Source organism: Pelophylax lessonae, assembly GCF_965119305.1.
Source record: "Pelophylax lessonae genome assembly, chromosome: 2".
In the NCBI taxonomy this organism is placed as follows: Eukaryota; Metazoa; Chordata; class Amphibia; order Anura; family Ranidae; genus Pelophylax; species Pelophylax lessonae.
In genome coordinates, this window is record NC_138769.1 from 641,046,376 (window position 1) to 641,066,557 (window position 20,182).

Sequence of the window (20,182 nt, forward strand, 5' to 3'; positions counted from 1 at the left end):
TTGAAGAGGATTAGTCCTCTATGAGGGTGTATTTTTTTGTTAGGGGAGCTCCAGTTTCCTCGTTGAGCTCCAGTTGTTTCTTGGTTGAGCTCCTGTTTTACCTGGTTGACTACGTTTAGCCTTTGGGAAGTATGTTTATTGCTGTGTTATTCCCATGTCCGTCAATGAACGAAAGAGAACAGAGTGCTCCCTTGACATAAAATGTGGCCATCAGCATGCCCCTTATTTTATGCGAAGGGACATGCTGATGAGCATATTTTATGTTAAGGGGCACGCTAATGGGCATATTTTATGTTAAGAGCAACGCTGATTTAAATGTTTTGTTTTGCCCATCAGAGTGCCCCCTAACATAAAATGTGCCCATCAGCGTGCCCCCTAACATAAAATGTGCCCATCAGCGTGCCCCCTAAAAATTGGCAAAATAAATGGAAAAAATGCGAAACACCGCGTTTGGTATTCGGCCTTCGGCCAAGCATTTCATTATTATTGGTTTCGGCCAAGAATTTCATTTCGGTGCATCCCTACTGAACAGAGTCAGCACAGGTAGAGAACACAGGAAATTATTAGCTGACAAGTATTCTTACAATATCAAAAGGTATTTATTGAACCAATATATAACAAAAACACTTTTAATGGTATATTTAACAGTCCAAAAGGGTGGGAAATAAGAAAAGTTTATTGTTGATTTCTATATACCCTCTAGTACAGCCGTATTTGAATTGCATTGAAAAGCTGTTTTACAATGTTAGTGTATATGAGAGTGTGTTGCAACCACTGACAGCATATGTATAATAAAATACATATATGTATACACACACACACCAGGTAAAAGAAGTGTTGAACACGTTAGCATTTTTCTAGGAAAATATATACCAAGGTAAAGTGCTATTGACTTGACATTTTCACCACATGTCGGTAATAATCGACGCAATCCATACATACAAAGAAACCAAAACAAATAAGTTATGTGGTTATGTGTAATGAAATGGTAGGACACAGGGAAAAAGTATTGAACACATGAAGAAAGTGAGGTGCAAAAAGGCATGGAAAGCCAAAACACCAGCTGAAGTCTATCAGTAATTGGAAAATAATCCTGCCCCTTGTCAGTGCAAATTAATATCAGCTGGTTCAGTCTCAACAGATGGCCTATAAAAAGGTGTCTCATTACCAAGGTGTCGCACAAGAAACGTCTCATGATGGGTAAAAGCAAAGAGTTCTCTCAAGAACTTTGTAACCTTTTTGTTGCAAAACATACTGGCATTGGTTACAGAAGGATTTCTAAACTTCTAAATGTTCCAGTGAGCACTGTTGGGGCCATAATTCGGAAAGGGGAAAGAAAATCATTTCGCCATAATCCGGCCATGACCAGGTGCTCCTCGCAAGATTTTTTGAAGAGGAGTGAAAATAATTTTCTCTAGCGCTCATCGACAGACGTAGTCCTCGGTGATACACCACCTTCGGGTTATGTTACCTCCGCAGGAGCAGGACTAGACAGGAAATTAAAAAGCTCTGGCCACACCCTAGGGGCAGTCCCAGAGGGTATATCCTCTCTCTCTCTGCCTCAGCAAATCAGTTATTTTCTGTCTAGTTAGGAGTAAGGACCTAGATACCTTGCTGGGATCTTAGGTCCTGGCAAGAAATTTTTTTCTAAAAGGATTTTTGGACAGCTTTTTTTCTCCAGTGTTTCTGTGAGATCTTCAAGCAAGAAAGCTGAACTGGGCGACGGGCTGGATGTTGAGATCCGGTGGTCACCCCAGTTCAGCCTACGAGCGCGTGCAGGCCATAGCTCCGCGCTGAGTCGGCCGCGACAAAGTCCCATTAAAGGACTGAACCCGCGAGTTAAACGTCTCGCTGAAACGCCAAAGACCATGAGTCACGGCGTCTGTATCGGTCGACAGCCCTCCCGCCCCGGTGGAGAGGGGTACTGTCAGGAGTTGGTGCCCGCCTGGTTCCGGTATGGTGAGTAGTATGTTCCCCCTGTTTTCCCTGACGGGTTTTGTGGTGAACGCGGGCCCCTCTCTGTATGGTAAGAAAGAGTTTCTTTCTATCCTATAACATGTCACAAATCCTCCTACTTTGAGTGTGATTTTATGTGTGCAAAAGCCAGGAGGCTTGGTTTGGGAGCTAACAATCTATTGTATACATGTTTTAAAGATGTAATCTGTGGCATTCTGGGAATCTTATGGGTTAAGTATAAGCTACCTACCAGTCAGAAGCCATGGACATGTAGACTGCCTTCCAAGTCAGATCTCCAGCTAATAGCAGGCCTCCCGAACGGCCATGCGGTCCGCCAGGGCCGGTACCGCCAAACACGCCATATCCCCATGCAGAGAGAGTGTTGTGTGCCTGCAGCACACCGCTAGTCAGCACAGGCCGCCGCCATTTTTTTTGCTGGATCGCACGAGCCGCCATTTTGGCGTAGCCTCGTGTCTCCAGCATGGGGGCGGCCATGTTTTAGGTGATTCTACACCTCGTGGAGCTTGGGGGAGGCGCCGGAAGGCGTACAGAGGGGCGGAGCCGCCTCCTTTCTTCCTGGGCAGCCAGCCAAAAGACTTCCTGTTTGTCTAAGACAGCGCTGTAAGCTGTTGCAGTTCAACTCTGAACATCAAGTGGTGAGCCTGGGGGTCTATCTCTCTCTCTCTCGATCGATAGGGATCCCTAGCAGGTAACACTAAGGGGTTTTTTGTGGCGCTGAGGGTCAAAAAAAAAAAAAAAAAAAGTTTTTCTTTACTTTGAATTATATCATCCAGGAAGTAACTGGAGTTATTATGGACCCTGCCACACAGATTCCCCCACCTGTTTCCCTCGAGGGGGCCTCGGGACCCGCCGGTGTACAGAGTATAGAGTCATTTACAGCAATTTTGGAGTCTATGGTGGCTCGGGTGGAGGCGGCCTGTCAGGGACGGGGGTCAAGGAAGCGACCCCCGCCTACCCCTATACTATCTGACACCTCTGACTCTGATTCAGAGATGGTCACTGCAGTTGCAGGTTCCTCTGCAAGGGCTGCTATCCCAGGTAAAGCCCCCTCAGACAGTGAGGAGGACGCTTCTTCTCCTGCTATAATTCAGGAAGAAGCATTGGTGGACGCACTAGTTGTGGCAGTGCAAGAAACCTTAAAACTTGAGGCTTTACCGGCAGAGGCAACTGAAACAGAGAGGCCTTTTGGGACTAATAAGCCCATCAAGACGGCGAAGGCTTTTCCTGTACCTAAATGTTTTGGAAATCAGATTAAAGGAGAATGGGAACATTCTAAACGTACCTTTACTATCTCCAAGCGTATTGCTAGACGCTATCCGTTTGAGGAATCCATCATTAAGAAATGGACGGTACCACCAGTGGTGGATCCGCCTATTTCCAGGCTGAATAAAGCCACGGTTATTCCAGTGGAGGACACTTCGTCCTTTAAGGATCCGGTGGATCGAAAGATAGAAGCGGAGTCCCGCACTATCTTTTCTCTGATAGGGTCAGCATTTAGACCAGTAATTGTTATTGGTCTAGTTTCCCAGACACTTACAGAATGGGCGAAGATGGTACGCCAAGATCTTAGGGGAAAAGATATTCCCCAGGAGACATCTGATTTGATGGAACAGATCATACAAGGGCTACGGTTTATCTGTGACGCAGCCTTGGACACTACTCCCTTGTTAGGGCATGCATCTAAGTTAGCAGTGATCCTCAGACGTGTGCTGTGGTTAAAATGCTGGTCAGCTGACCTAGGTTCCAAAAAGACTTTGACCAATCTCCCTTTCCAGGGGAATCGTCTATTTGGAGCCAACCTAGATGAAATCATTAAGGATGCCACCGGGGGCAAGAGTACTTTTTTGCCACAGGCTGCAAAAGCTAAGGAACCTCGCAACAAGCGAGGACCTTTCTTTACCGCCCATAAAGGACGCCCGGCTGGTACTTCCGGGAAAGGCAAGACTCCTCCAGGAGGGTTCAAGAAGGGCTGGTCGGACAAGCAGAGGACCAACCCAGCCAAACCCGAAGTAAAGGAGTACACAGCCTGAAGGTGCGCCCCCACCCAATTTCAGGGTGGGGGGACGTTTTCACCGGTATTCAGGACATTAGATCGAGCATCAACCACTACTACCGGTGCGATTCTTCCCTTCCAACATTTAAGTACAGGAAGCGGTAGTTACCGTTCCCTGTATAGATCTTTTCCTTTACCTTTTCCTAAGATTAGTCCCGATACCTCACAGGAATCGGATCTGATTGACCAGATAGGCCAAGTAGCCTCTAGTCGGGTGACTTCGGTCCCTGAGGTTCAACCAGAAAAGATCACCTTGCCTGATAACTATCAGGTATCTGATAAATGTGTGGGAACAGAAAACGACCAGACTTTCTCGGATGGTCGGGGCCAGATACCTCTAGGGACGCCTGGTTCAGATCCAATCAGCGCCAGTGGTCCTAGAAATTCTAGGCTGGCCTCTTCAAGCCGGCCTGGCCGACTTGGACAGGTTAGTCGCAGACGTTCCGTGGGAACTTCGTCTCAGGGAGTGTCTGTAGTCTCAAGGACCTATTTACCTTCGTGCTTTACAGTCGCTGGTTTTAATGGCCTGGCCATTGAGACCCAAGTACTGAAGGACAGAGGTTTGTCTACTTCTGTCATTCCTACCCTTATTAAAGCAAGGAAAGCGACTTCCAGCTAAGTCTATTATCACACATGGAAGACTTATATTGCGTGGTGCGAATCTTTAGGATTTCCTCCACGTACCTATTCGGTGTCTCGAATATTGGCCTTTTTGCAACAAGGGGTTGAGCAGAAGCTAGCCTTGAGCACCATCAAGGGTCAAGTTTCAGCATTAGCAATCTTCTTTCAGAAACCTTTAGCTACCAAATCCTTGGTGCGGAATTTCATCCAGGGGGTGCGGCACCTGGCTCCTCCAGTCCGCGCGCCCTTACCGCCCTGGGATCTTAATTTGGTTTTGTCGGTTCTACAGAAACCTCCCTTTGAAAACATCAGGGAGATTCCCTTGCTTACTTTATCCCAGAAGGTGGTCTTCTTGGTGGCTATTACTTCTGCTCGCAGGGTGTCAGAACTGGCTGCATTATCATGCCAGTCCCCATACCTAGTGATTCATAGGGATAAGGTAGTACTTCATCCTAAGCCATCTTTTCTTCCTAAGGTGGTTTCAGATTTTCATCTGAATGTAGATATTGTACTACCTTCCTTGTGTCCTCAGCCCAAGCATCATCGGGAACATGCGTTGCATTCCTTGGATGTGGTTCGGGCAATCAGGGTATACCTGAAAGCTACGGAATCATTCCGTAAGACGGATTCACTTTTTGTGATCACGGATGGCCCCAGAAAGGGTTTGCCTGCATCTGCCGCGACCATTGCCAAATGGATTAGACAAACGGTGGTACAGGCTTATTCTATTAAGGGTCAGAGTCCTCCGTTCCCTGTTAGGGCGCACTCCACTCGAGCGCTCAGTACTTCCTGGGCCTTTCGCCATCAGGCGTCAGTGGTCCAGGTATGTAAGGCGGCCACTTGGTCGTCGGTACATACCTTTACTAAATTCTATAAAATTGATGTGACGGCATCGGCGGATGCCTCATTTGGCCGCAAGGTTTTGCAGGCCGCAATTTGAGGAGACCGGTGGTCTACCTCGAGGGTTTTTTTCTGTTTGAAAAATTTTTTTGTTGAGTCTCATCATTAAGGATGAGCATTGTAAACTTCTAATTGGCACCGGTTGGGCCTTCTAGATTGGGATTTGATTTCCATTTTCCCACCCCTCAGTTGTGATACTGCTCTGGGACGTCCCGAAGGTGGTGTATCACCGAGGACTACGTCTGTCGATGAGCGCTAGAGAAAAATGGATTTTTGTAAAATCTTACCGTAAAATCCTTTTCTCTTAGCTCATCGACAGACGTAGTCCCCGCCCCTCTGTTTTGGAGTTGGGTTGGGTTAAATTCTCTAAGCACTGCTTTTTCACATAACTGATTTGCTGAGGCAGAGAGAGAGAGGATATACCCTCTGGGACTGCCCCTAGGGTGTGGCCAGAGCTTTTTAATTTCCTGTCTAGTCCTGCTCCTGCGGAGGTAACATAACCCGAAGGTGGTGTATCACCGAGGACTACGTCTGTCGATGAGCTAAGAGAAAAGGATTTTACGGTAAGATTTTACAAAAATCCATTTATCAGAGGAGTTGTACAAGAGCCAAGGACCTCTTGTGAACAAAAAGAAGAGGGTTGGGACTTTAAATGAGAGATGTGACGAGGATTGCAGAAAAAAAAAATCACATTTATTGATGGGATACATATAGGTAAGAAACAATACAAAAAAAAGTAAATTTACATAGACAGAGTAGTACAAAAAAGGCTAGTAAATGATCTCAGATCCAATATTCGTAAGAACCAACATGTCAAATTTCCAGGAGTAAAAAAGTAGTTGTAATTGCAACATCAATGGATACAATTAATATTTGTAGAGTAATTTGATATAGTCACAACATCAATGAACTCGACGCGTATCGTGGACCGAATATGCTACTTCATCAGGAGTAGATGTCTGATCTATTAAAAATGTATATATAAGGAAATGGCAAATGATGGTAAATGAAGACTGGGGGGAGGAGAAAAAAAAGAGGCAATGGCCTCAGATATCTAACACTTACATTGCAATAGAGTAGATGCTGGCACTGGGAATGAGGCATTGCCCAGAGTGTCTCCCACGGGAGCTGAGGGCACACGTACAGGCAAAAGGGCCCGGACACGTCACACGCATGGGGAGTGTGGGCTGAAATGAATGGAATGAGAGTGGTATGTGTAGCAGCAACGGGGCCGGACACGTCACACGCATGGGGAGTGTGGGCTGAAATGAATGGAATGAGAGTGGTATGTGTAGCAGCAAAAAGAAGATACCTGTAAAAATATGTAAAAAAAAAATCAAAAAAAAAATATATATATATATATATATATATATATATATATATATATATATATATATATATATATATAATAGATGTATGTATAAAGAGTATATCTGTGTAAATATAATTAAAATATCATGGTGCTGCTACCATAGTGAGAATGTGCATGAATAAAGCATAAATTCATGTGACGCCAAATAGAATGTGAGAAGTGAAATGGAAAATATAAGAGGCTGGTTGCCCAGGGAAAAATTAATGGAACCACGTAATAAGATATAGAAACCTCAATAGAGTGAAAAACCCAAGAGAAGGGGGTATGAGCTGGTGCAGATCAAAGGGAGGGAAGGGATGCCAAAAACCCATTGCTGGAAATGATAGGGAAGTAACCAGAAAGTGAGACACATGAAAACATGTTCAAAAAACAATTACCATGAGATTAACCCAGACTGAAAGCACAAGTGTCCCGTATCTGCCAAATGTGGCACTGCACTGTGGTCCCAGCGTCACGCAAGTGCATAGCTAGGGTCACCGCTGAGACAGGGATCACCATAGGCATACCGTATCGCGGGCTGCTTAAATACACTGGGATGGTAAAAACAGAACGTCGGCGCAGTGGCGCCAAAAATGGAAGTCAAGGCGTCGACGCACGGTGGCACCGATCCCCCGCGCCGGGAGGAGGAGACAGGGGAGGATACCCGCCGTGCATCGCAGCTCCCGTGATGGACAGGCGGCGGCCATCTGATTCATTGGCCAGTATATGCCCAGGTGTAACATGTAAATACTAAAAACAAAGAATGGTAGAAATGATGTTGTGTATATATCTAAATGCAACAAAAAATTAAATGCCAACACCCCTAAGGACCACTTGTGGGGAGCTTCAGAAAGACTTAAGGCCCGTACACACGCACCGATTGTTGGCCGTAAATTTTCGGCCAACGTCCAATCGGCCGATTATCGGCTTGTTAGTATGATGCTTCCGACAACCGACTGCGACTTTTCGGCCGAACAAAATCTGGTGTGCAGGCTATAAAATTTTTGTTGGCCAACAACAGAACGGCCGATTGTTCGTCAGTCAGTACAGATTTCGGCCGACAAAAATGTGATGATCAAGACTGGGCATGCTCAGTGAAGAAAAAACACATGAAAAGTAGACCAGAACATGACATCACTTCTGCAGTTGTTTGTTGTTGGCCGACAAAATTCATGTGCAGTCTAGAGCACATTTCAACCAACACAACACTGGACAAAAGACGGCCGATCGGTCGGCCAACAATCGGTGCGTGTGTACGGGGCTTTAGAATTTGCCAGTACAATTATTTCAAAACAAACCTAAAATAATGCACTTAACCGCCCTGGCCTGTATGCACGCTCACCACGCAAGACTATATTGTTGAAGAAAAAGCATGTTGAAGCTGCTCATCATTTAGACAAGCCTGTGAAATACTGGGAGAATAGTCTGATCAGATGACTCTTTGGATGCCATAATACACACCATGCTTGGAGGTCAAATGGCACTGCACATTACCACAAAAACACCATACCAACAGTGAAATTCGGAGGTGAGAACATCATGGTTTGGGGCTGTTTTTTCAGCATATGGTGCTGACACACTTCATATTGAAGGAAGGATGAATGGAACAATGTACAAAGACATTCTTAATAAAAAAAATCTGCTGCCATCTACCAGGATGATGAAGATGAAACGAGGATAGACATTTCAACAAGACCATGATCCCCAAACACAAAGCCAAGGAAACTCTCAATTGGTTTCAAAGAAAATAAAGCTGCTAGAATGGCCCCGCCAATCACCGGACTTGATTTAAAAAGAAAATCTATGGAAAGGACTACAGGTCAGAGTTCATAGAAGAGGCCAAGGAACCTTCAAGATTTGAACACTGTGTGGAGTATGGGCCAAAATCACACCTGAGCTATGCATGTGACTAGTTTCTCCATAGAGGAGGCATCTTGAAGCTGTCATTACCAACAAAGGATTATGTATGAAGTATTAAATATATTTCAGTTTGCATATTAAATATATTTCAATTAGCATGTTAAATACTTTTCCCCTATCATTCCATTTTATTTCACATTTAATTTCTGTACTTCTTTGTTTTGGTTTCTTTGTATTTATAAATTGCATGGGTTGTTACCGAATTGTGAAAATTTCATGTCAACAGCACCTTTGGAAATATACAGTATCTCACAAAAGTGAGTACACTCCCACATTTTTGTAAATATTTTATTATAACTTTTCATGTGCCAACACTGAAGAAATGACACTTTGCTACAATTTAAATTAGTGATTGTACAGCTTGTATAACAGTGTAAATTTGCTGTACCCTCAATGTAACTCAACACACAGCCATTCATGTCTAAACCACTGGCAACAAAAGTCCAAATTGGGCCCAAAGTGTAAATATTTTGTGCAGTGTCCACAAATTATTTTCCAGCACTGCCTTAACCCTCTTGGGCATGGAGTTTACTAAAGCTTCACGGGTTGCCACTGGAGTCCTCTTCCACACCTCCATGACGACATCACGGAGCTGGTGGATGTTGAGGGTTTAGGTCTGGATACCTGCTTGGCCAGTCCCTCACCTTTTCCCTCAGCTTCTTTAGCAAGGCAGTGGTCATCTTGGAGGTGTTTGGGGTCGTTATCATGTTGGAATACTGCTCTGCGGCCCAGTCTGCAAAGGGAGGGGATCATGCTGTGCTTCAGTATGTCACAGAACATGTTGGCATTCAAGGTTCCCTCAATGAACTGTAGCTCCCCAGTGCCGGAGTTTAGTGAGGAAAGCAAGTTTAATTTATTTGGGTCCAATGGGAAACCTGTTCGTCATCAAACTGGGGAAAGTCTGAGCCCAAAGTGTGTAAAGAAGTCTGAAAGGTGGAGTGAGAAGCGTCATGGTTTGGGGGATGTTTTTTGCACCAGGAGTTAGGCCTCTTATACAGCTACATGGTAACTGTTTATCAAAACCACCTTCAACAACATGTGGTTCCTTCCCTGCGTTCATCACCCAATCAGCCAGCAATTTTCATGCACAACAATGCCCCCTGCCACACAGCAAAACGAGTAAAGCACCGCCTTGAAGCCAAAAACATTGAAATAATGAAATGGCCAGCCCAAAGTCCTGAGCTAAACCCAAAAGAAAATCTCTGGAAAGTTCTTGGTGACAATGTTATGGCCAAGAAACCCACTACAGTCACCGAACTGTGGAAGAAGAGTGGAACAAAATCACACCAGAGCAGTGTGAGAGACCAGTGATTATGTATGTGTGTGTATATATATATATATATATATATATATATATATATATATATATAATGTGTATATATATATACACACACGTATGTAATGTGTGTGTGTATCAGAAGTAACTTTCTCATAAATTAAAGGACACAGTAAGCCTTTTACCTTTGGGTAGTGCTCCTGTTTACAGGAGAATTGGACACTAGTAAACCAAAAACTAGGCAAGCAGAGTATAACCCCTTCTCCTTTTTTGCTAGTGTCCTAAAGAGGATGTATGTCTTTTCTTGAGCTCTGATAGAAGGGATTCATGTTGTGTTTAATGGTATTCTTTAGAATTATGAACTAAATATTTTTTGTTGAACAGTGCACCATTTTCTTTTCACTTCTATTTTCTTGAACTCTGCTGTGTAATGGACTAAACTATTTTTACTAGCACACTTTTTTTTTTAATTAAGACCCTTCTGTATATCACTGTTGGAGCTGGTCTCTTAGATTATAGCTATCTAGTGCCGCGTCTTACTCTGCTGGATTGAACTTTGTGGGGATAGCCTGGATTCCACATGGAGAGCTCTCCAAACTCCTTTTGGGTAACCGGTTATTAGCTGCCTGCAATAGCTCCTGCACTTGCCCTGTCTCTGAAGTCTCACTTCATGAGTAGGACAAGTATTGTGAGCTACTTCATTATGATTGTTGGGTACCTATGAATTCCCAGCCTCCGGATAATATTCACTATGGAAGGGGTTAACACTGTGGAACTTGACACTGGCATCATTCTCTGAGTGGAGTGTTGCATGCGTACCCCATGCTGTCTATCTTACTATACAGCACTGAGAAGGCATTTCCCTGTTAATTCTGCTTCTTGCAAAGAAACACTCCAGTCTTTTGTCTTTTTATGCTGCCCACCTACAGAAACTTTGGTCAACTCTGGCCATCCAGTCCTCATCTGCTGCCAGCTGTTTTAGTTACATTCATACCAAAGGCCTTTTCTCATTCCCTGAGCCTTAAGTTGCCTTACCAACGTGTGATTGCAACATACTTGATTCTTGACACCACAGTCAGGACCAGCCCCGCTGCAGCAGGTACCACCAACTCATACTCAACTAAAGGCTCCAGGGCTGTTTGCAGGGGGCCTACTGATGGTGCCATTGTCTGCAACCTGCAGTCCTGTTAACCTCTGCTCTTGGAGTCCACTTTAGCTGTAAGTGTGGTCGCTTTCTCTGCCCTTTTAGTTGAGGTTTCCATTACAGTCATGCAACTTTATGACCCAAACCACCCAGTTTATTTGGGGACTCTAAACGGCAGAGGCCACAAGTGCACTCCCTCACCCCCTTTTGCAGATTTTGTATATGCTTTGCCTGTGGCCTTAGCGACTTCTGAGTGTATCTTAGAGGAATAGCCGTCTTCTGCGATTACTTTCAAATTTAAAAGAAACTGTTTTGTTTCTTATCAGTGCGTTGTGCACCACTTTGAATCTAAAGGATCAGTCTGTTGCTTCTACCAGTGCTGTTTCCAGATTTCGGTCATTTAACCGCTTGCCGACCGCCCACAGTAATATTACTGCGGCAGAGCGGCTCCCCTGCGTCCAGTCACGTAGTACTACGTGATTGGAGTGCATGTGACTCCGGCGGCGCGTGTGCGCCCCCAGAGTCGCGCTCCCGCTGTGTTTAGACACAGCGGGAGGAGAGGCGGCGATTGCTGCCTTCCTCCCACGATCGTTCGGGAAACGGAGAGAAAACCCGCCTGCTTATGTAAACAAACATCTTCTGTGAGACGGGCAGGGACAGATCAGCAGTTTCAGCTAAGCTGAAACTGCGATCTGTCTGTGCCTGTCACAGAAACCCCCCCCCCCCCCCCCCACACAGTAAGCATATAGGCATACATTAACCCCTTTGATCACCCACAGGGTTAACACCTTCCCTGCCAATGGCATTATTACAGTAACAGTGCATATTTCTTAGCACAGATTACAGTAGTAATGTCACTGGTACCCCCAAAAGTGTCAAAATGTCAGTTAGGGGTCCGATCTGTCTGCCACAATGTCGCAGTCCCGCTAAAAATCGCAGATCGCCGCCATTGCTAGTAAAAAACAAAAAAAACTAAAAATGACAGAAATCTTTCCTGTAGTTAGTAGACGCGATAACTTTTGCGCAAACCAATCAAAATACGCTTATTGCGATTTTTTTTTTTTTTTACCAAAAAAATGTAGAAGAAAACAAATTGGCCTAAAATGTTAAAAAAGTTTGATTTTTAAGTTTAAATTTTTTTTTTTTTTGGGGGGGGGGGAAATGTCCTATAGCAGAATGTGAAAAATATTGTTTTTTTTTTCACAATTGTCGCTTTTTTTTTTTGTTTATAGTGCAAAAAATAAAAATTGCACAGGTAATCAAATATCCCCAAAAGAAAGCTCTATTTGTGGGAAAAAAAGATGTAAATTTTAGTTTGGGTATAGCGTCGCACAACCGCGCAATTGTCCGTTGAAGTAACGCAGTGCCGAATCGCAAAATAGGGCCTGGTCAGGAAGGGGGTAAAACCTTCCGGGGCTGAAGTGGTTAAACACTTAAGGCTGCAAAGACCTTTCTGTTGCACCTGCTAATCCAACTCTTTCTCTACGGAGATTAAAAATACCCTAACAAGCGGTTTGTGCCTCTTCAAAATGCATATTGGCCTTTGTTGCCTTGCTTTATAGCGACTTCCATTCTAGTAGAGGATGCACTGGACCCAGAAAACGGCACAAGTGTTACCTTGTCCCGCTGAGTTTCACGAAACGGTGAACGAACAGTGGCGCAATTTAAAACACAGTTTTGTGGTGCCAAAGCGGTTTCAGTACCGTTATCCTTTTGCGTCTCCGACGGATTCGCGCTGGACTGTGGCCCCTAAGGTGGATCACAGTGTCCAGGTTGAACAAAGCCACTCTAATGCCCGCAGAGGATTCTCCGGTGTTTAGGGACCTTACGGCTAGGCGGGTGGAGTCTCTTACTCGTCACTCTTATATGGTGGCGGGTTCTTTGATGAAACCTTTTTTCGCCTCTGTGATGGTCTCTCAGGCTGTGGTAGAGTGGGCCAAGGTGCTCAGACGCACCCTTATGGCTGATTCCGCTCCTCCTGCTACTTTGGAGATGGTGGACCAAAATATTCAGGCTGTTTTATACCTGTGTGACGCCGCCTTGGATGAGGCCCCTTTAGTCTCGAGACCATCTGCTGTCGCAGTGATAATCCGTCGTATGGTGTGGTTGAAGAGCTGGTTGGCTGACCAGACTTCCAGGAAGACGGTGTCTGACATCCCTTATGCAGGGAAGCTCCTTTTTGGGACTCCCTGGGCGAGTTGGTTAAGGGGGTCACTGGGGGCAAAAGCACTCTGCTGCCTCAAGCACCCAAGGGTAAGTTTTTCCGCAGTAAGCGGGGCACTTCCTTTAAACCAAATCAGGGGTCCTTTCATGCCTTCAAGGCACAGGACAAGGGCAAATCCTTCAAAGGCGATGGTGGCCAGAAGAAGCCTTGGGCAGGCAAGCCAAAAGCCGCCCACGCTGGCACGGCGGCCCAGTCCGCCTCGACCTAGAAGGGGCGCCCTCACCCGTTTCAGGGGTGGGGGGATGTCTGCACGATTTTCCTGAACCTTGGATGTCCCGGATTCAGGACAGGTGGGTTCAGGAAATCATTCGATCAGGGTACAAGATCGAATTCCTAAGATCGAATTCCTATCGCGTCCAGCGGACAGGTTCTTTCCCTCAAATCTTCATTTGACCCCAGATCGTTTACAGGATCTCCAGCGGGCAGTTCAGGATCTCACCGCCCAGGGGGTGATTGTCCCGGTGCCTCATCGGGACAGATTTCGGGGTTTTTACTCTAATCTGTTCACAGTGCCCAGAAAAGAGGGCAAGGTGCGTCCGATTCTGGACTTGAAATCTCTGAACCGCTTTGTGCGGGTTCAAAGATCCCTTCGTTCGGTGGTAGCCTCTCTGAGCCTGGGAGATTTCCTGGCTTCAATCGACCTCAAGAATGCATATCTACACATCCCCATATTTGATGGTCATCAGAGGTATCTCTGGTTCGCAATCGCGGAGGAGCACTATCAGTTTGTGGCGTTACCTTTCGGTCTCGCTTCGGCTCCAAGGGTGTTTACCAAAGTGTTGGCTCCTGTCCTGGCCCTGTTGCGGGCGCAGGAGATTACGATCCTGGGTTATCTGGACGATCTCCTGTTAAGATCGAGTTCCAGTCAAACTCTGTCGCGCGATCTGTCCACCAAGGTTCAGACGCTCCAGGAGTTCGGGTGGACCATCAACTTTCAGAAGTCGACATTGTCCCCTTCTGTTCGTCTCCCTCACTTGGGGATGGTCCTGGACTCCGCTCATGCCAAAATTTTTCTGCCGGAGACAAGCTCCGGACTCTGCAGAACAAGGTCAGGTACCTCAGGGACAACGAATCCTTATCACTCAGGACCTGAATGCGGTCCCTGGGATTGATGGTGTCCGCCTTCGAGGCGATACCGTTTGCACAGTTCCAAACACGATCTCTCCAAGCGGAGATCCTGGTCAAGTGGGACAGGCATCCTGGTCAAGTGGGACAGGCATCCTCAGTCCTTGGAAAGGAGGATATCTTTGAGTCGCCAAGTCAGAGAGGATCTTCTGTGGTGGCTCCAGTCTCCGGTTCTGAAATCCTTCCGGCCGTTGTTGTGGACGGTGATCACCACGGACGCCAGCCTGTCGGGCTGGGGTGGCGTTCTAGGGACACTCTATCTGCCCAGGGCGTTTGGTCGGAGGAGTCCTCCGTGACGATAAATATCTTGGAACTGCGAGCGATCAGACTATGCTTGCTCCATTGGTCGGATCATCTTCAGGGCTGCCCTGTGCGTGTGCAGACGGACAACGCAACTGCGGTGGCTTACATCAATCACCAAGGGGGCACCAGGAGTGCCCGGGCGGCCCAGGAAGTGACCAAAATTCTGTCTTGAGCCGAGATGCAGGTCCCGGCGATTTCGGCAGTTCACCTTCCAGGTGTGGAGAACTGGCAGGCCGATTACCTGAGCCGCCAGACCCTGGACCAGGGGGAATGGTCCTTACACCCGGAGGTGTTTCAGATGTTGTGTGCGCGTTCGGGATCCCCGGATGTGGATCTGTTCGCGTCTCGTCTAAACAACAAGGTAAGAAGGTTCGTGGCAAGAACACGCTATCCTCTGGCAGATGCCTCGGATGCGCTGGTGGTGCCTCGGTATCGACTGATTTATGCCTTCCCTCCGATTCAGTTGTTGTCCAGGTTCCTTTGAAGGTTGGTCTCGGAACCGAAGTTGGTGCGTTCTGGTGGCTCCAGACTGGCCGCTCCGGTCTTGGTACGTGGACATTGTGCAACTGGTCGTCGAGCCTCCCTGGCGGCTCCTGTTACGAGACGATCTGCTGTCTCAGGGGCCGATCTTCCATCCCGGGGTCTCTCGTCGGCGGTCATTCCTACCCTACTCAAGGCTAGGAAGGCCTCGTCCGGTAAGATTTATTACCGTACTTGGAAGGCTTATTTTGCCTGGTGTAAATCGCGGGGCTTTCATCCTCGCTGCTTTTCGGGGGCGAGGGTGTTAGCCTTCCTGCAATCTGGTGTGGACCAGCGTCTTGCGCTGACCGCTATTAAGGGTCAGTTGTCTGTGCTGGCAATATTTTTTTAGCGACCTTTGGCGTCAAACTCTTTGATACACACCTTTATTCAAGGGGTGCGTCATCTGGCTCCCCCTAGGAGAGCGCCTTTACCTCCTTGGGACCTGAATTTGGTCCTGCCCGTTTTGCAATGTCCTCCATTTGAGAACATCAGGGAGATTTCTCTGGCTGTGCTGTCACGAAAGGTTGCCTTTCTGGTGGCAATCACATCTGCCCGCAGAGTGTCGGAGTTGGCGGCCTTGTCCTGATGCTCCCCTTACCTGGTTGTTCATAGGGATAAGGTGGTCTTGCAACCTCACCAATCTTTTCTTCCTAAGGTGGTATCCGATTTTCATCTTAACGAGGACATTGTCTTACCTTCGCTGTGTGCGAATCATAAACATCCTAGGGAGCTTGCCTTGCATTCCTTGGATGTGGTCCGGGCGATCAGGGTGTACCTGTCGTCTACTGAATCCTTCAGGAAGTCGGATTCTCTTTTTGTCCTTCCCGAGGTCCCTCGGAAGGGTATGTCTGCGTCTGCGCCAACCATTTCGAAATGGATCAGACAGACGATAGTACAGGCCTATTCAATTAGGGAACGGGTGCCGCCCTTCCCTGTCAAGGCGCACTCTACCAGAGCAGTGAGTGCGTCATGGGCCTTCCGACATCGAGCATCGGTGGTCCAGGTGTGCAAGGCTGCGACTTGGTCATCCGTGTACACCTTTTCAAAATTTTACAAACTTGATGTTTTGGCATCGGCAGATGCCTCCTTTGGCCGCAAAGTTCTGTGTGCGGCAGTACCTTGAAGGAGACATGGCGTTAGTCTGTCCCCGTCTGTTGGGGGTTGTTTTCCCCTTTGTTGATTTGCTTTCCTGGGTTTGTTTGCTCCTGTTGAGCTTTTCTGTTACCCAGCGTTTTTACCTTTCTGGTTCAGATAAGGTTCCTTTCTCTGACCTGGGTGCTGCGTTGCCTTTGTGACGGTTGCGCTTCCCACCCCTCATGTCTACACTGCTTTGGGACATCCCATAAGTGAAGACTGTATGAGTGGGCGGCGACTGTCAGAGGGCTTAAGAGAAAACTGAAATTTTTGTAAAATCTTACTGTAAAATTCCTTTCTCTGAGTCCTCTGACAGTCGCCGCCCCCGCCCCTCTTGTGGGGTTTTTGAACTCTTACTGCTTGCTACCAAACTGAGTTGGGAATACTGATAGCAGGGGGGTATTGAACCAGTGGGACAGCCCCCTACAGGTGTGTCTATGCAAATTGTTTGTTTTTTAACAAGTCTTATGCCTATGCTCCTATGGATGGATAAGAGGTCAATACCCATAAGTGAAGACTGTATGAGTGGGCGGCGACTGTCAGAGGACTCAGAGAAAGGAATTTTACGGCAAGATTTTACAAAAATTCAGTTTTTTTTGTATAATGTGAAAGATGTTACGCTGAGTAAATAGATACCGAACATGTCACGCTTTAAAATTGCGCATACTCATGGAATGACGCCAAACTTCAGTACTTAAAAATCTCTATAGGCAACGCCTAAATTTTTTTTTACAGGTTACCAGTTTAGAGTTACAGTGGAGGTCTTGGGCTAGAATTGTTGCTCTCTCTCTAATGTTCAAGGTGTTACCTCACATGTATAGATTGAACGCCATTTACATATGTGGCCGCGACGTACGCATGTGTTCGCTTCTGTGTGGGCCTTTTTAAATTATTTTTTTTTTTTTTTTTTACACTTTCCCTTTTTAATGTTTTTTTTTTTTTTATTATTACTTTTATTTCTATTACAAGGAATGTAAACATCCCTTGTAATAGGAATAGTGAATGACCGGTCCTCTTTATGGGGAGATCTGGGGTGAATAAGACCTCAGATCTCTCCTACAGGCTGGAAAGCCTGAAATAAAAAAAAAAAAAAAAAACGATCTCGGCTATTCAGCTGAGATCACGGGAGTATTGACAATTGCCAGGCTGGGCGTGACGTCGTCACGTTGTGCCCGGGCCGCCGAGAATCATAGAGACTGCCGAGGACCATCTGGTCTTCGGCAGGCTCTATGGTGTACTTCCGCCTGAGGCCGATTCCTTCTCCGGCTCGCCGATCGCACGGGCGAGCCAGTAAAAGCACCTGAGGGCGGCAGGCAGGGGGGGGATTTCCCTCCTGCCGCCTGTAAGAACAATCAAGCGGCTGAACAGCCGCTATGATTGTTCTTATAGTAAAGGTAATCACCGGCTGAAAAAAAAAATATCTGCAATGATAGCTGCAAGCATCATTAAGATATCCCCACTTAAAGCCCTGGACGTCATATGACGTCCAGTGGTAAGGAAGTGGTTAAGAAGATCAAGAGCTGTGTCCGTCAATGAACAATTGGATTTTACGGCAAGTCAAAAATCCCCTTTTTTCCAGCACATCCCACAGATTCTCCATCGGATTTTGATCTGCAGAATTTGGAGGCCAAGTGAACACCCTGAACTTGTGTTTCTCAAACCATTCTCGAACCATATTTACAGTGTGGCGCATTATCCTGCTGAAAGAGGATACTGCCATCAGGGAATACTGATTCCATTAAGTGGTGTTCCTGGTCAGCAACAATGTTTAGGTATGTGATTGTGTCAAAGTAATATCCACATGAATGGCAGTACCAAGGTGTCCCAGTAGAACATTGCCTAACACTGCCTCTGCCCGCTTGCCTTCTTTACATATCGAATTCTGGTGCCAGCTCTTCCCTAGGTAAGAGATGCACATGCACCAGGCCATCAACATGATGTAAAAGAAAACTTGATTCATCAGACCAGGCTAAACTTCTTCCATTGCTCTGTGGTCCAATTCTGATGCTTGTGTGTGCCCATTGTGAGCACTTTTGGCTGTTGACACAGGTCAGCATGGACATCCTGACTGGTCGCGGGCTACACAGCCCCATACACAACAAACTGCGACCCCTATTTTTCTGCTTACAACTCATCAACTTTATGGACAACATGTTTACTTGCTGCCTAATATATCCCACTGACTTTCAGATGCCACTGTAATGAGGTACTGTAATAAGTTATTCCGTTAATCTGTTAGTGATCAAAAAATTATAGCTAATCAGTGTAAATTATGTATACAGTTGTGGAATTCTATATTACCCTTTTCTAATGCTCCTTTTGTTCTTGTTTTTAAGAGCCTTGCTTCCAGTTCTGCAGCAGAAGGCCAAGAAGGGCCCCATTCGTCAAGCTAAATATTCCATCCATTGCATCAATGCAATATTTTCCAGCAAGGAAACACAGTTTGCCCAGATATTTGAGGTTAGTGCATCACCTGAGATTTCATTACATTACATTGTGTGATGTGTCTTTTGGATTTCTTAATAATTGCTTTACCTGCCAGTTATCTGTGAGCTTTGTTGCTGCAGCCTTTCCCCAGGGAGGCAGATCGGTCTGTTTTTCAACTTTTGATGTGATGACTGTTTGTACATAATCATTCTCCCTGGGCTGCTGCTCATTTCATAGCTCGTGCTTTCATTTCCTAAATGCTAGAATCTGTTATTTTTTATGCTTACTGCCTGAAGATGACTATATACATCCACAGACACTTAATGCCTGCATTTGCCTTCATCTTTTATACTGCATTTTAAATTGGTGAAATCCCAGCAGATCAGAGTGGTGTATTGTGAATTTTAGCATTTAATTTGATTTATGAAATTTTATTTTCATTTCAGTACAGTCATTTCTATACGTTTTTTTTTTTTTTTTCCTTTCAGCCTATATTTACAGTTCTCACAAACCCTAACTGTCAATGCAGAAAAATATATGTAGCACATTAAAAGAGCAAAAGTGCTTTCGAACAGTAACCTAAAAAATATGATCTGTTAAATGTGGTAAAGTGTAAGATACTTTTCTCAGTATTTGGGAGGATTGCTTTCTTTTATAAAAAGTATATGTCGGCTGCGTGAAAGTAGTCCAACCCCTAATCGGTTTCAATTCAGTTATGTAGGCTTCTTTGGAAAACGTTCTATGCTACACTGATCCTTTTTAACTTTAGTACTATGGGTCATTGTTTTTAGTACAGACATGCCAGTCCCACCACAGGGTTTTAATAAGACAAGAAACCATTGTAGACCCAGGCTTTTGTTGACACTGTTAAATTCATTGAGGGCATTGAGATAGGAGTATGGTGGGCAGTAGATGGCTGGTGTCTGTGGGGAGAGTCCTACCTCTCCTCAAAGTGTGAAGTGGGTCCCACCGTGTATTGTACCACATACCTAACAAGGGAATGTGGATCATGTGCTCTCTGCCACTTCCTTCCCACTTCTTAATGAGGAAAAAAAAAAAAACGGCATTTGCAACCCATTAGAAGTTCAAGTTGGTCACATCAAAACCTTTAGAAGTGATTGGGCAGCCAGATTACTTTACAGCCATACAGATTGCTTCTACCTAAAAGTACAAAACCCATGTCTTTTGCAGTTAAAAGGTTACGT

General features: G+C 45.7%; 1 protein-coding gene across 1 annotated transcript in view; it reads left to right on the top strand.

Annotated features, from left to right (window-relative positions):
* The window catches only part of PDS5B (PDS5 cohesin associated factor B), a 354,701-nt gene that overhangs the window by 196,578 nt on the left and 137,941 nt on the right, over window positions 1–20,182 (top strand). The window contains exon 20 of the mRNA XM_082246014.1: window positions 18,887–19,010. Coding sequence (XP_082102140.1) covers window positions 18,887–19,010 — 124 coding nt within the window. The remainder of the gene's footprint in view (window positions 1–18,886; window positions 19,011–20,182) is intronic.